At 39.9% G+C, this 15,000-nt stretch overlaps 2 protein-coding genes across 6 annotated transcripts in view; one reads left to right on the top strand and one right to left on the bottom strand.

Moving 5' to 3' along the window:
• The window catches only part of cog1 (component of oligomeric golgi complex 1), a 27,576-nt gene extending 24,647 nt beyond the window's left edge, over positions 1-2,929 (top strand). For 2 of the 5 annotated variants that reach the window (XM_078270517.1, XM_078270516.1), the window contains exon 16: positions 2,697-2,929. In XM_078270517.1, the coding sequence (XP_078126643.1) occupies positions 2,697-2,840 (144 nt within the window). In that variant the 3' untranslated portion in view covers positions 2,841-2,929. Of the gene's footprint in view, positions 1-444; positions 469-2,696 lie in introns of all 5 variants that reach the window. The other 3 variants (XM_078270519.1, XM_078270520.1, XM_078270518.1) reach the window with 3 other exon arrangements.
• Positions 2,930-5,526: 2,597 nt separating this feature from the next.
• Positions 5,527-15,000, bottom strand: part of rgs9a (regulator of G protein signaling 9a) — a 21,793-nt gene continuing 12,319 nt past the window's right edge. Inside the window, exons 10-17 of the mRNA XM_078270521.1 lie at positions 13,100-13,129; positions 11,921-11,982; positions 10,624-10,737; positions 10,300-10,415; positions 9,698-9,785; positions 7,495-7,633; positions 6,701-6,783; positions 5,527-5,693 (exon numbers count right to left, since the gene is read on the bottom strand). Coding sequence (XP_078126647.1) covers positions 5,537-5,693; positions 6,701-6,783; positions 7,495-7,633; positions 9,698-9,785; positions 10,300-10,415; positions 10,624-10,737; positions 11,921-11,982; positions 13,100-13,129 — 789 coding nt within the window. The 3' untranslated portion in view covers positions 5,527-5,536. The remainder of the gene's footprint in view (positions 5,694-6,700; positions 6,784-7,494; positions 7,634-9,697; positions 9,786-10,299; positions 10,416-10,623; positions 10,738-11,920; positions 11,983-13,099; positions 13,130-15,000) is intronic.

Below are 15,000 nucleotides of genomic sequence, written 5' to 3' on the forward strand. Positions count from 1 at the left end.
TTATTAGACAGGGACAGTGCTCATGAATCAACAGCAAAGTCACTGTAAATGAGCCCGAGTTAGCTCAGCAGGCTCATTTTCATCTGTTGTCCCTGGCCAGTTTTTTTAAAAATGCCAACCTAAAAAAAACATCAAATACAATATAAATGACTTATTTCAGTCAGCACGTAAAAGCAACATACACGAGGCAACATTCAGACAGGCACAATGCACAAGAAGAAGTAACAAACACAACATATCCGATTAAAAACCACAAGCAAACAAAACCAAGACACATCTGCAGGCACACAGCAAAAGTCAACAGGCAGTCAGGAGTCTAATGTGCACACATCTGATTATCAATAAGCCATTTCTTCAGCTGACCAGTAAAAGAAATGTTCTCTGTGTCATTTGTTTTGTTCCACCTTGGGTAAATGTTGTCTGTTACACCCTCTGCCTTCCCAGCGTTTTTGAGTGCGAGAAACCCAGGCAAGTTTCTGTGTGTGTGTGTGTGTGTGTGTGTGTGTGTGTGTGTGTGTGTTAGGACTGAACAATTTGGGGGAAAACATCTACATCTTTAGCTACATATTGCACCTTCTACGATCATGTTAAATAAACAACGTGATATCATGACGTCGTGTTAACATACAAGCCACTTTCCTAAAGCCAAGTGGTGTTATCTGTACGCATTTTGAGCTATGCGTCTTGATAACACGCCAATACTGGCATGCGAATTGACGTGTCGTACATAGGCCACTTCATGAGATCAGTCTGAAATAAAGTAAAAGAATAATGAAAAATCCACTGAAATAGGACATTTCTGTGATATGTAACAGTAGTCCAGCATGTATCCTATGAAAAAACAGTAAGTATAATGATAAGAGGAATGAAAAATGTTAAATCAAATGTTACGCCAAACATTCAACTAAATATTCACGTTCGCATTCTTTCATATCGCGATTTCAATTTTGATTGTTCAGTGTGTGTGTGTGTGTGTGTGTGTGTGGTATTTTTCAGTAGTTCCTTGATTTCCACTCTGTGCATTTTGCAGTGTGTGACAGTACTTTATTAACTACTGAAATGATTGTGGTGTCTGGGTTGGAACTTCAGGATGCTCTTCTGCTCTGCTCTCACTAATCTCCCCACACTCTGCTTGGGCTCATAATGCAGCTCGGGATCAGACTATTGATTAGATAATTATTTAATGGGACAGCAGCACAGCAACAGTGACCCTTGGGCATTGTTACCTGTTTTGAGTGGACCAATCCCATCTTGAGATTCATTCAGTATTTATTGAAATTTGTGTTAATGTCAGCAGAAATAAAAAAGCAGTGTCTTTATGTCTTTATGCAGCTCAAGTTGGGATTTGTCCGAAATCGTCACATTTTAAAGGACAATTCCGGCGCAAAACGAACCTAGGGGTTAATAAAAGATGTGTACACACTCAATCGTTCTCTGGGACATGTTTTCATGCTAATCGAATGTGTTTGTAGCTTGAAACAAGCTAGCGCGGACCGCTGATTAGCTTACAACGCTAGTATTTGGGGCACAGGGAAAGTAAAAACAAATCGCTATTTTATACCACTAAAAAGGCTGAAAATATCACCACACTTCAACTGTAGCATAATGAGTAAATGTACACTGTTAGTGTACAGACAGTTTATTAAAAAGAGAGTTTAGAAAGACAGTAGCTCCCAAGACGGCGGCTGCCTGTACACGAGAACGCGACTGTCTTATAATCTATCTTTTTAATAAACTGTCTGTACACTTACAAAGTTCTCAATGCTTCGGTTAACATTTAGGTGGTATAATTAGCAATTTGTTTTTACTTTCCCTGTGCTCCGAATCCCAGCATTGTAAGCTAATCAGCGGTCCGCGCTAGCTTGTTTCAAGCTACAAGGGTTAGGGTTGAACATTCATTAACATGAAAACATGTCCCAGAGAACGATCGAGTGGGTACACATCTGTTAACCCCTAGGTTCGTTTTGCGCCAGAATTGTCCTTTAAGCTTCCCCTTTAAACAAAAACAAAAAAAAAAACAACACTGAAATTATGGGGAAAAGTCTTGTTTTCTGTCTTACCAGCTGTGACATGATAACTATCAGTTTGCTTTGGAGCTAGTAGAAGCTGACTTTTATCACTTTGCATGGCAAGCAGTGTCCCCGTGCTCCAGTCTTTGTGGTAAGCTAGGCTTAGCATGTCTCATCTCTATACTGGGTACCAAGATTCTATTGTGTTGATCTTACTATCGATAAGCGGGCAAACTTGAAAATATTTCCAACAAACCGTGTTTTAAAAAATCAGAACTGTTCAGTGGTGAGCCAATCGACACCATATTAATTGGTTTTCTGTGAATCATTCGATCAGATGTTCGATAATAACAGCTTCAGAGTTGTGTAACCATTCAAAGGTTCCTCTGAAAACACTGAAAGTAGTCCCCACAAGTTCTCATATTCTTTACTTTGACATAATGCTAAGAGTCAACTCTCACTAGACATTTTGAATGCTGGGGTGATATCCTTTGGATAGCCCCCCAATTAGTAGTCATACACTTTAAGACCTTAGCCAATGTTAGGAAATGATTGCGGTTAAATAAAGAAATCGTGATTATTTCAAAAGAATTGACATCTAGACAATTATGTAATAATTGTTACAGGCCTACCAAGAAGACAATTCACTAAAACCTTAGCAAACCTGACGTTTCCTCCTTCCTCCAGCAGGCGCCTCCCTCCTCCTCCGCAGCGGGCCGTGAGGACAGCTTCCGACCGGGCAGCCTGTTCAGACAGCTGGCTGATCAGGACGAAGACACAGCCGCTCCTTCTTTATTCAAACTCAGCTGGCTGTCCGGCATGGCCAAATAACCCTTTATTGCTCCAGACTTTTTATTTGACTTTGCAGAAACTTTGTAAAATAATAATGTATAGTAAAAACATTTTGTCTTTAGAGAAAAGCATCTTGTGTGGTTTAATTCACTCGATCAATTGACGCAGATAACACTAAACGGGCACTTTTATGGAAATTAGTAAAGTGTAGTTCATGTGTGCCAGTTAGTAAAATAAAATGGTGCTGAGTATTGTAAATGCTGTCGCTCTAAATTTTTCACGTGGTGCAATAAAATACTGAGTCAATACAAAGACATTTGACATAGTGGCCAAACAATGGAATTACAACTTCTGTGTCCATCACGTGATACCATGGAGCCCAAAAAGACTTTTTCCCATAGACTTACATGGAGAAAGAGATGTTTGTAAATCTGTGGATACAACCCATGGCATCATCTTGTTAAGACCCTCCCTCGTTCACTCTTAATACACTTGCACATAAAACATAGGAAAATAGGGTCCAGGTTGAAAAAACCCCCAAATTACCCTTTAATATGATGTGTTTACAGCACTTGAGGTAATCTGTATGCATCACGTCCTGGTTGTGACCCACGTAGTATCTGAATTGTCATGACCAGGGATCAACCCATGTTGACTGGCTTGGTTTGAATTGACATAAGAATAGTTGAACATGGGTCAGATAACCCTGGTCTAGTCTCACTTTGCCAGACCTTCCTCCACAGCGCTGCGGAGGAAGGTCTGGCTAGTCCACACAGCATTCTGGGATGGGAGAAAAACGTGCTCTGGTTTATTGGCATTTCTTTAAACCAATCACAGTTGTCTTGGGCGGCGCTAAGGGCTGGGAAAAGCCACGGTGCCTCTGCAAAATAGCCTCGAAAGGAAATTGTTTTGGTGGAACGTGTATGTTCATTAGAGCTGTCAATCTTCCTTTATAATACCATACCATTTGTCATTTTTTTTTAATATTCGAATTCAAATTCAATGCTCAAATACAGCCTGTTATAAATATGTACGACAATACTCAGGCTTATGCATTGTCAATGCTACTATGTGGTTGTTGTTACATGTTCTGTCTTCTAGAGGGACTTCCAACCTTTGCCTGACCTTTAAAGCATAACTCTCGCCAAAATGCAACCCAAGGTCTTTTTGTGAATGCACCCGAGTCAAACTTTAGTTTAGGAGAATAATTAATTAGGACGGAAGCGTCACTTTTAAGATTGACCGTATTTTCATTTTCGGTCAAATGGCTTTTTGAATGGTAGTACTAGGGACACTACTATGATAGCATCAAAATCGCTACTTTTTTAAACACTAAGAAGGCTCGACACAACATGAAACTTTGCTCCAAGTATCGCCAGGGGCTCTACACATGAAGTCCAGCATAGAGAACATTGTTTGTGTACACAGAGTTTACTAAAAAAGGTTTTTGAACGACTCACTTTAGCAGTTGTTGTTTACGCTATCCGCCATCTTGTCAGTCAAAAAGTGTCGATCTCCGAATGCGAATGAACGGACTCCATAGGAGGAAATGCCATTCCTATATGAGGCTCCTTTTTCAACTACAAGGTCAATATTGCATTTCACTAACGACAAAACAACAAATAATCCGTGCATTTATATGGAACTAAGCTTTAGGAGCTTTCCGTCTTTACTCTCCTCCATGTTACGTTGCATTCGGAGATCGAGACTTTTTGGCTTTATGGCGGCGACCGGAAAAAACAACTGCTAAGCCTTTATACATACCTTTTTTAGTGCATACAATACTAAGCTATTAAAATTATAATTGTTGGAATACTTTTATAAATCATGTTTTAATGTTATACATAGTGAACCTATATATTAACTGTATCTGTATAGTGAACCTATATATTAACTGTATCTGTGGATGGCTACCTTAGTGACTACCTTACCTATAGGCCTATTACCTATTCTTTCTACAAATAGGCTGATTTATATTTGCAAATAGTATGTTGGATTTATGTTAAGACATTTTAGTTTTTGGAAGAAAAAAAAATCAATAATTTGGAGGCCCCCCTGCAGTAACTCTGAGGGCCCCCTAGGGGTCCCGGAACCCCTGTTGAAGATCTCTGCTCTTAAGGGTTACATTGCTGCGTTCTCGTTCAATACTGGACCAAGTTCAAAGATTTTTGTTGACATTAGTCACTTAAGCCATATTCACATGGGACTAGTATTACCTGTATACAGAAATTCCACCTTAACTATTAACACACACAAACACAATGAAAGTCTTGAAAATGCTTTCTCTTGACCTCTTTTATTAAATGTGGCCAAGTAACCAGATTTACATACTGTGGAAATCTTCCATAGAGAAGTGAGCTCTCTTTAACGGCAATGTACTGACCTACTGTGGTGCATTTTGACTATGACTGGTAATGAAATGATGCTAAAGTCTGATTACATTACATCTTTTAGACAGAAACATTGAAGCATTTAGTGAATATCAGACAAACAATAGGCTTAGCTTGGGCCTGTGCCTAATAGGCTTGTTCAGTAATCCTTCATAATAAAAACTGGATTTTTCACCTTCGATAATTTGCTAAAACAGAACAACATTCAATTTCAGAACACTGAGGAAAGCATTCTTCTACACTGTGTATACTCCCTAAAAGAGGGCTGGTTCCTGTGTTGGTACTTGTGTGTGTGTGTGTGAGACATCACATGTACAACCCTGTACACACACGCATTATATATCTTTACTTCTTCCGGTCTATTTTGCTCATCATGGCCTTGACATCGACCGGAGCGGAGGCAGCGGTGGCCTTGGCCTTTTGCTCCTCCTCCTGCTGCCACAGGATGATGGGATGGATGCCCAGGCTCCGGTTCTGAGCATTGTTCTCCAGCTGGGCTGGACTAGGGTGGAAACAGAAACATGGTGAACTCAAGATGATTGGAAAGCTTCATTTTGGTGGGAGGGACAGTCTTTTTAGTGGCTTTCAGTTGGTTTACAGAAACGGGTTCACGCACGACAGTTTAAACCTGTAACAAGCCTGATCCCTCTTGTCTTCAGGTCAAATATGACCGTTTTCAGAAATCAGAAATTTGGGTTTCTTTCAAGCAAATTGCCCAAAAATAACGGGTCAGATCACTACTTTCATTGTATTTTGGGTGTTTAATTGTATTTTATAGCATTTGAAAAAACTAGGAAATGGTTTCTAAACAGTATCCTGACTAAACTTTGACAGTCTGAGATTATCAACTCAATCATACAGTAACTATTTGTTGAAAAAATGCATAATTTCAGCTTTTCTTAACTCAAAAAAATGGGTATATCATCTAAATGAGGTTTATTAATCATTTAAAAAAATAAAAGTGTTAAACTAGTGGTTATAAGTTGATGTTAGTGGTGAATCCAGTGGTAGTGGAAAAAAGGTGCAGAAACAAAATACTAAAAAACTGTCAAAACCTCAAAAAAGGTTCTAAAGAAGGGTTAATTTTCAATTTTTACCTGGGAGGACAACAGATTGCATGGTGAAATATCATGTTCACTGTACAGCAATAAAGAGTTAAAGAGTCAGTTCCTCCAAACTATAAAACATATATTCAGATTTTCTGGTTTTTCCACATAGCGCTCTAGCTAGGATACTGGAGCAGTAGCTGTTGTTATAGCAATAAAAGATGCTCTCGGCTGCTTTTTGGAATAAAAACGCTGCCAGCTTCTTTTTTTTTCACTACAAAAGCACCCTAGTCAACTTTTTCTTCTCAAAAAAGACACCAAGTGTGAGCATAGCCTAGGGAGACTTTTTGCATTAATAACAACCGCCAAAGGCACCTGACCAAACATAGCTTTTTGACGCGCTGGGAGTGAGAATGTGTTGCGCAGTGATGTCAGAAAGGTACGGCAGGGATCCACCACCAACCTGAAGTTATGAGGCTCAGGGTTCAGGGCCTTCTTCTGCATGTCTTTGTACACTGGGGACTTGAGGTAACGGAAGAAAGTATCCTGTACCAATGAAAGCACACAAGACTGCAGGTGACCTCAACGCACCTTGAATCTGAAAATACGTATGACCAATTATAGCGTGGATATTATATACATATCATATGTCATATCCTTGACTTATCTGATCTGGTAACCTCTGTAGACCCAGTCAACTACTCTGTTCTGGAAGGGTACATCAACTTTGGCAGTGACTTAATTACAATCTAAACAGTGCCAGAGATCTCAGTAGGTCCTCACATTAATCATGAAACACTTATTGGTAAAGTTTGGGAAATTGGGGAAATATCACCGTGTGTGCCACCATTAGTCTGTAGGGCATCACCATGCCACTCTAGGTCCCTACTTGACCCCCTTAATTCCCCATTCCTCAATCCGATTGAGGAATTATTTTCTCCTTGGCACTGGAAAGTGTATGACCGCCAACCACATGGCCGCATGCCTCTTCTTTTTGTGTTTATTGAAATGTAAAATGTTCTGTACTGGAACAATCTTTCACAGAAGCCTTACGTTTTGGTTGCAGAGTTTCATCTTGACATAGAAGTGAGATATTTATCTCCAAGTGTTGTCTTATTTGGATTGTGTGAAGAGTTTTGACACATTGAGCCACATTCCAACAACAAATGTGTGAGCAATTTGGCAAAAACTGTATTATTAGCTACAGAGTAAGAAAAAGGGCCTTTTTTTGGCCTCTTCATCAGTACACAGACGCACCTTTTTCATGAGCAGGAAAACGTGTGTCTGAGCTGCTTCCAGCACATAGCGGTGAGGATGGTCCAGGCCTTTCACTGTCAGACCCATTGTCCTGCCATCAATGTTGATCCAGCGGGGGGCACCGGGGGCCAGGAAGGTCCTGAAAACACATGCACTCCAAATCAATATCTTGGCTGACATTGGGGTTTGGGTGTAGTCCAAGTTTGGAAATATAATACTTCACCCACAATGCAAACCAGCATTGTGGGTGACGCCAGCCACCCCTTACACAGCCATCTGGGAGAAGGTACTGGAGCCTCCAAGCCTGTTCCACCAGACTGGCAAACAGGTTCATTCCCCATGCTGTCAGGAAGATCAACACCCACCCCTTACTTATCTTTTATATTATACATGTGTGTGTCCTTTGCACCGTGGGTGGAGGGAAACGTATTTTCGATTGCTCTGTATGTCTGGCACATATTGCAGAATTGACAATAAAGTTGACTAGACTTGACTAGTTTGTGTATGAAAGGCCCTTAAACCCTGTTTTCTCAATCAGCTTCTCACTATGGGGGCTATAGTCCCATGTGATGACACTATTTACTGCTAAAGTTAATTTATTTCACATGACAGAGTCCTGTATTTGTGTTTGGTCTCTGTTCTCCTCACTGGATTCATTTGGGTGTTGCTCTATTGTAAAGAGGTGATGACAGTTGGTGGGTTGTTTTCTGATGAAAACAAGCAGACATAGGACCAGTTTGTTCCCTCAGGCCGTCACTATGATCAACACTGAACATCAGTCCGTAGTGTCAGGACCAATCAATGTGCAATAACCCTGGAACTCCAAGCATCCACCTTTCAGTCAATTATAGATTTTATGTGTCAAATATACACTGTATATACCGTCATATCCACCTACCTCAGGTATATAAACATGTTATGTTTGTACTTCTGTTTTTCTGTAAGCGTGCTGTCCATAGTACAGTGTTGTGAATAAGAATTGTCCCCTTGGGGACAATAAAGTAAAGTTATATTAATAACTCTATTTATTCTAGCTCCATTAGCACTTTAGCATTGTCCTATTGTCTTACTGTTTGCAATCCTCATAGAGCTGTCTGTTTACATGTATGAATACATATGCATGTGTATATGTATATATACACTTTTCAAACGTATATCTGTACATAGTAGTGAAATGTTTATGTTTACCTTGTGCAGCGTTTTTGTCCTTGTTTTGAGCCGTTTGTCTATTTCTGTGTATGAACTTTGAGAACAACAAAAGGCCGGAGTCAAATTCCCTGTATGTGTTCACACTGACTTGGCCATTAATGCTGATTCTGATTCTGATGTTGGCAGGACTGTGAACCAAATTTGATCAAACCATACCCACACAGTCCTGATGAAGCAGTGGGAAAGTCTTAAAGTGCTCATATTATGCTTTTTGGCTTTTTCCCTTTCCTTTATTGTGTTATATATCTTTTTTGTGCACTTTATAGGTTTACAAAGTGAAAAAACCCAAAGTCCACCCCATAGGGACTTACCATCTCCAACAGAAAACACTGTTCACAAACTGCTCCAAACAGCTCTAATGTAGTCCAGACTTTACTTCAGAGACAAACGTGCGTCACTTTGTAACACACGTTATAATGCTTGCCTAGCTGCTAGCGAGGCACGCCCTCATACTCTGCTCCTGACTGGCTAGTAGTCCTTTCCTAGCTACTGTTCATGTGCGACTCCCAACAAAGATGGAACAGAAGTGAGATGTCTCACTCTGTAGCTAAAACAGAGAGCTCAACACACAGGGTGAAAAGAGGAGCTGCAGCAATGTGCAGTACAACAAACATATGGTGTTTTTTGAAAATTAAACCACATAAACCTATTCTGGTACAACCTCTAAATACAATTATGAACCTGAAAATGAGCATAATATGAGCACTTTAATAAATAATACTTCAAGAGTGCTGCTTTTATCCTTTCTTTTATTGTTGCTTACTTATCCATGGATATTTCATTTAAAGGGTAATTTAACATTTTAGCCCTATCATTTAACTGTACTATTATGTCTTAGAGTTTTCGCTTTTACTTTACATTTTTCATGCATATTTAAGCCCAAGATCCAAGATTTCAATAGCTTCTTGTAATTGTTGTATGCACGCACGCACGCACGCACGCACACACACACACACACACACACACATAAGCAGTCCACTTTTTATTGACTTACTTGAAAATTGTCTCAGATTTTGATGTTATGGACGATGCAGTGCCCCACTTCAGTTCTTCAGCTGCCTCCCAAAAAGCCAAGTTCTCCCCTGGGACACACACACACACACACACACACACACACACACACACACACACACACACACACACACACACACACACACACACACACACACAAACACTGATAAAAGAGTGTCCTAGAACTACACAGTACTTGAGTAAATGTACTTAGCATTCCACCACTGGCTGCATGTCTTGAGAACTTTTTGTACCTCATATCCATGTATTCTGCATATAGGAACTTAAAAGAACGTAATATCCAAAATATCACATATCTGACATGGGAGGAACAGAAATATCACAATTTAGACTCTGCATTGCCTTAGGCCTACTGCGAGGGTGGTTAAATAAAATAAAGACTTGTACAAATACCCAAGTTCCATTTTACAAGCGGGAGGGTTGCTGAGAAAGTGATGGGAATGCTTGTGTTGAGAGCTGTAAACACAAACCATCCCTCAACCATGTCAGGATTGCTCAGTCGGGTTCAGCACAAGATATTCCCAGTCCGAACTGAAAGGTGTTTAATGGCATGTGGCGACATACCGCTGAACTCCTTCTTGAGGAAGACCTTGAAGTCGTCTCGGCCTCGCAGGTCGTTCAGCAGCTCGAACAAGCTGAAGGACCAGCGCTCTACTCGCATCTTAGTGGGAACATCAATTCTGGACACAAACACAGGCTGAGTCACTCACTGCTCATACATGACTGGGGCAAGTATCCACATTACCAGGGTGTTTCAGTCAGAGTGTACACAAACCCACTGGCTGTGTTAACCACACCCTCAACCCTGTTCTGGCATATGGCATCGAAATTAAAGACTACGAAGCTTATTATCTAAAGAAGCCAAACAGAAAAGGAAGCAGCTCTCACAGTCTCATGTTGAGAGTCCAGTATGTGTCATTGTCTGTTTGCCAAGGGTTGCTGGGTAGACAGGGAGCCAGGAACGGGTCATGGTTCTTGTAGGTCGTGACATACTTGGCCAGTCTGCAGAAACAGAACGATCATGAGACCAATCAGATGCACAGAACCTCCAGCAATGTTTTAAAGAGCCCCTATTATGCTTTTTGGGATTTTTTCTGTCCTTTCGTGTGTTATATAGTTTATTTATGTATCTAATGATGTATAACGTACAAAAAACACATTTTACTCCAAATGGAGCTTTCTCTCCCACAGACAGCACTTTCAGAACTGTCTGAAACGACTCGCCCACATTCCTGTTTGAAATTCTTCCATTAGTGATGTCACTGATTGAGAAAGCCAGCCCAGTTTTTCATCTGTGCTGCCCATAGGTGCTCCCTGAGCAAGCACAGCCCGCCCAGTGGCTTGTTTGAAATGGGTTGACCAATCACAACAGAGTGGACCAGCTGACCAATCAGAGCAGACTGGGCTTTTCAGGAAGGCGGGCCAAGAGCTCAGACAGAAGCTGTGTTGGAAACTGTTCCCTATCACGAAAATAGTGCACTATATAGTGTGTTCGTCATTTTGTAGTGGTATTCGAATTGAGCGTACATATGATGTACCCTACATTTTACTCCCGTATCCCACAATGCAACGCTTCATGTTTTCCCGGCAGAGAAGAAGAAGCAGAAGCACCCGCGAAACATGTATGCAACCTTCTACTTTCCTCCTGAGTGCTCAGTTTGTTTCAGGGACGTATTAGAAGCATTTTTGTTTCAGTTTTTTTACATGACGCCTCCGTCACACAAATAACCGGCGCATCTACTGACGCAACGATGTTTTCAGTGAGTGTCCGAAATCTGGTTCGGTCATTCCCTATATAGTTTACTATTTAATAAACACTATATAGGGAATAGTGAGTGAGTGAATGAGGGAACGGATTTGAACACAGCTAGAGTGTTTCAGACAGAGGAGCTGCAGCAATGGGCAGTATGAGAAACATAGTATGTTATTTGAACATCAAAGCATGTAAACCTATTCTAGTAGATCCCAAGAGTACAAATATGATGCTGGAAATGAAATTGGGGCTCTTTAACAGATCACTAAATACTGATAAACTAAAGATATTTTATTATATATTATTATCATATAATGAGGAGAAGAAAGTTTGCACGTAATTACAAGACAAGTCTTAATTACAAGAAACCCTTTAAATGAATTGTAACCCATAGAAAGGTTCCCACATAGATAAGAAGCCAGAGGAACTTACGCTCCAAGGGACACGCTAGATTTGACCTTTGACCTCATGATAGCTTGTTGATAGAAAATGTTCTAGAATGAAAGAGGAACAAACAAAATTGTTTTATTTTATTTTTACATTTTTATAAAAGAAAGAAAGTGTCATAAACCAAAGGACATCAACTGTACTTTCAAATCTGTAGACAGAAACCCAGCTGAGAAAATATCCTGCTCACTGTTTTAAATCTCAACTCACTTTACAGCTTCAAACCATCAACCATTAGCAACCATTAGATACAGGGGGTCAGGCATGGATTGGCCATCGGCCTATTTGTTTGGGCTGAATGGGCTGCACTCTGGTCGAATCACATTCTATTATGGCCCACTTCCATCCTATCATAGAGAGAGAGAGTGTGTGTGCATTTAAGTCCCGCCCCCACTGGCGGCAAACTCCACAAAGTGCCAGTAGCTAGCTAAGAACACGAGATTTTTAGCATGTCAAACGATGATTTTAGCACCCTTGTCTACAAGAGAGGACGTGTTAGCTGTTAGTAAGCTAATGTGATTTATGTTTTAGCAAGCTAAGGCACTTGCAAACATAGTACTATAGCTTTCTGATTTATCCACATTCCACAATAACACAAGTTGCATACTGTGTACAAAATGCAGCTTTAGCTCAACTTACAGACTAACCACTTGTTAAGTGTCATCAAGACATCTTGATGACAGCCATGCTCCACTCTCAACCTGCCATCAAGAGCCAGGCAGCCTGTTTGACTCAGTGAGTACATTATCATTCTCTTACTCTCTTACTCACCACTCAGCTAAAAGAGAGTATTATAGGGGCTGGTATGCAGGGTTCAACATTAAGTTTTTGTCCACCAGCCAAATGGCTAGTGACTGTTAAAATTTTACTTTTTTTTTTTTTGGCTGGTGACTCAAGCAAATCTACCGGCCACTTGCATATTTGATCAGCATTTGGCTGGTAGATGCTGCTAATGTTGAACCCTGCTGGTATGTACATGTGTTGAAGGGAAGTGCAAGGATGGGTGGTGTCCGGCCGATTGTGGTGGGCTGGTCTAGTTCTTAAAAGTCCATGGCTGATTTTTTTTTACCCCAGTTCAGCCCTGGGGGGTGCTATAATGAAATCAGACTGAATACCAGCATGTGTATTTTTAAACATCATTACTTATTAAATACTGTAACTTACCATGCGTCTGTACATGTCAAAGGTGATTTTCTGAGAGACAAGAAGAAAAAAAAATGTTTTCATGGGTACAGTTTGTGTGGCTCATATTATTGTGAAAAGCACAAAGTATATAGGTAGATATAATAGTGGATGGATCACAGAGGAACATTTGAGGCTAACCATGGTGTTACACCTAAAGAAAGCTACTACTGTTGAAGCACAAACACAGAGGTGGAAAATAACCAAAAAACAGTCCCTCCAGGCTAAAGGATACTACTTATAATAATTGTAATAATACATTTTATTTGTAAAAATAAATAATAATACATTTTTTTGTAGATAATTTTTTATTATTTAAAAGCAATCCCAAAGTGCTACAGAATAAAACAAGATTGAAAACAAATACTATTTCTTGCAGAGTTGTTTTCTTGTGATTTTTGCTGCTGCATATCAAAACATTGCAGCAGTTTTTAAGACAAATGAACTCAGTATTTGTAGGAGCCAGCTATGGTACTGTGTAATAAAAAAAATCAAATAAGAGTAAAAATTGCCTATTTTATGCTGGAAAAATAAAAATGTGCACGCATGTTAAGCATATGACCAATATATAATGGAATTATTGCAAAAAATAATTAAAAAAAGGACAAGCCCTTGAAAAAAATGCAGTGTCTGGTTGATTTTACAATAATTATTACAATCGCAACATCACTATTTCCTAAAGAGACTGAGTAAAGACTACATGGAAAGTTTGAGAGTGTAATTCACACACAAGACTGAAAATCTGGGTAAAACATTGTGTACTACTGTTTTCACGCTTTACTGTCTTATTTTCATCATTGTAAGGATGTCTGTGAAAAGAGAAAAGAACAGGACAAGGAAAAATGCAATGAATGAAATAGGCTCTCTTTACAGAAGAAGTACATATAGAAGGGTCGGATAAGCCATTTCTTATACAATTCAAGACACAATGATTGTGTTAGATCCCCACCAGTGCTCTCAAAGTACAGTTTTAGCCTAATTCATTTTTTGCATGTTACAAACAATATAATATAATTGTTACTGCTGCATTCAAGATATGAGCATCTACAGTATACTTTCCCCCAAAGGTTTTTCTTTCTTTTGATTTGGGGTCCCAGGCAAACCGTCTTTACTTTTCACCCTTTCTCTAACTAGGAATGTTTGTATTGGCAGTGGTAGAGAGAACTCATGCACAGGACAGGGGAAAGGCCATGGATGTGTACAGTAAACAGAAATGAAGTGGGAGTGAGGGACAGTAAAAACAGGAGCACTGACGGGAGGGGTATATCTGTTTGAGTGTTGAGTTCAAATGTCAACAATCTTTCTTCAGAATCGCTGACTCCAACTTTAAGTGCAACTTGGAAGGAGCAGGCAGCATGTTTGCCAAACCTAATTCAAGGAAAGTTGTCACAGTAGAATCTGCCCAAACTTCTCGGAATAGAGTATTTCTTATTTTTATTTTACTATGAAAAAATAACGTCAGTGTTTGCTGAAACAGCAGCACAGTCCTCGACAATTTTACAATATTACAGAGTTTGGGCTATTACAGAAGAAATGTTTCAGCTTTGATTTACATTTTTCCATCAGTTTTGCACAAATACAACATGACCAATGCGCTTTTGTTCTAGAGCAGATGTTAACGAGAGCAGTGTAATCACAGCATTTTCAAAGTTTGAGAACTCCCGGTTCTTGAGGATTTACTCAGGGTTTCCCCCAGTGTATTGCAAGCTGGTGGCCCACCGGGCTTAAGTTGCCCCCACCAGGCCTAAGCCACTGGGAATTAGTTTTTAAATCTATTTTTAAGACCTTTTTTTAAACTACAGTTAGCCTACAGTGGGGCGGCTTGGTTGGAAACTTAGACGTAGTCATATTTCTGATCTCCAGTTCGCTTTTAGCACTGACTT

This window comes from Sander vitreus, chromosome 15 (genome assembly GCF_031162955.1).
Source record: "Sander vitreus isolate 19-12246 chromosome 15, sanVit1, whole genome shotgun sequence".
NCBI classification, from domain to species: Eukaryota; Metazoa; Chordata; class Actinopteri; order Perciformes; family Percidae; genus Sander; species Sander vitreus.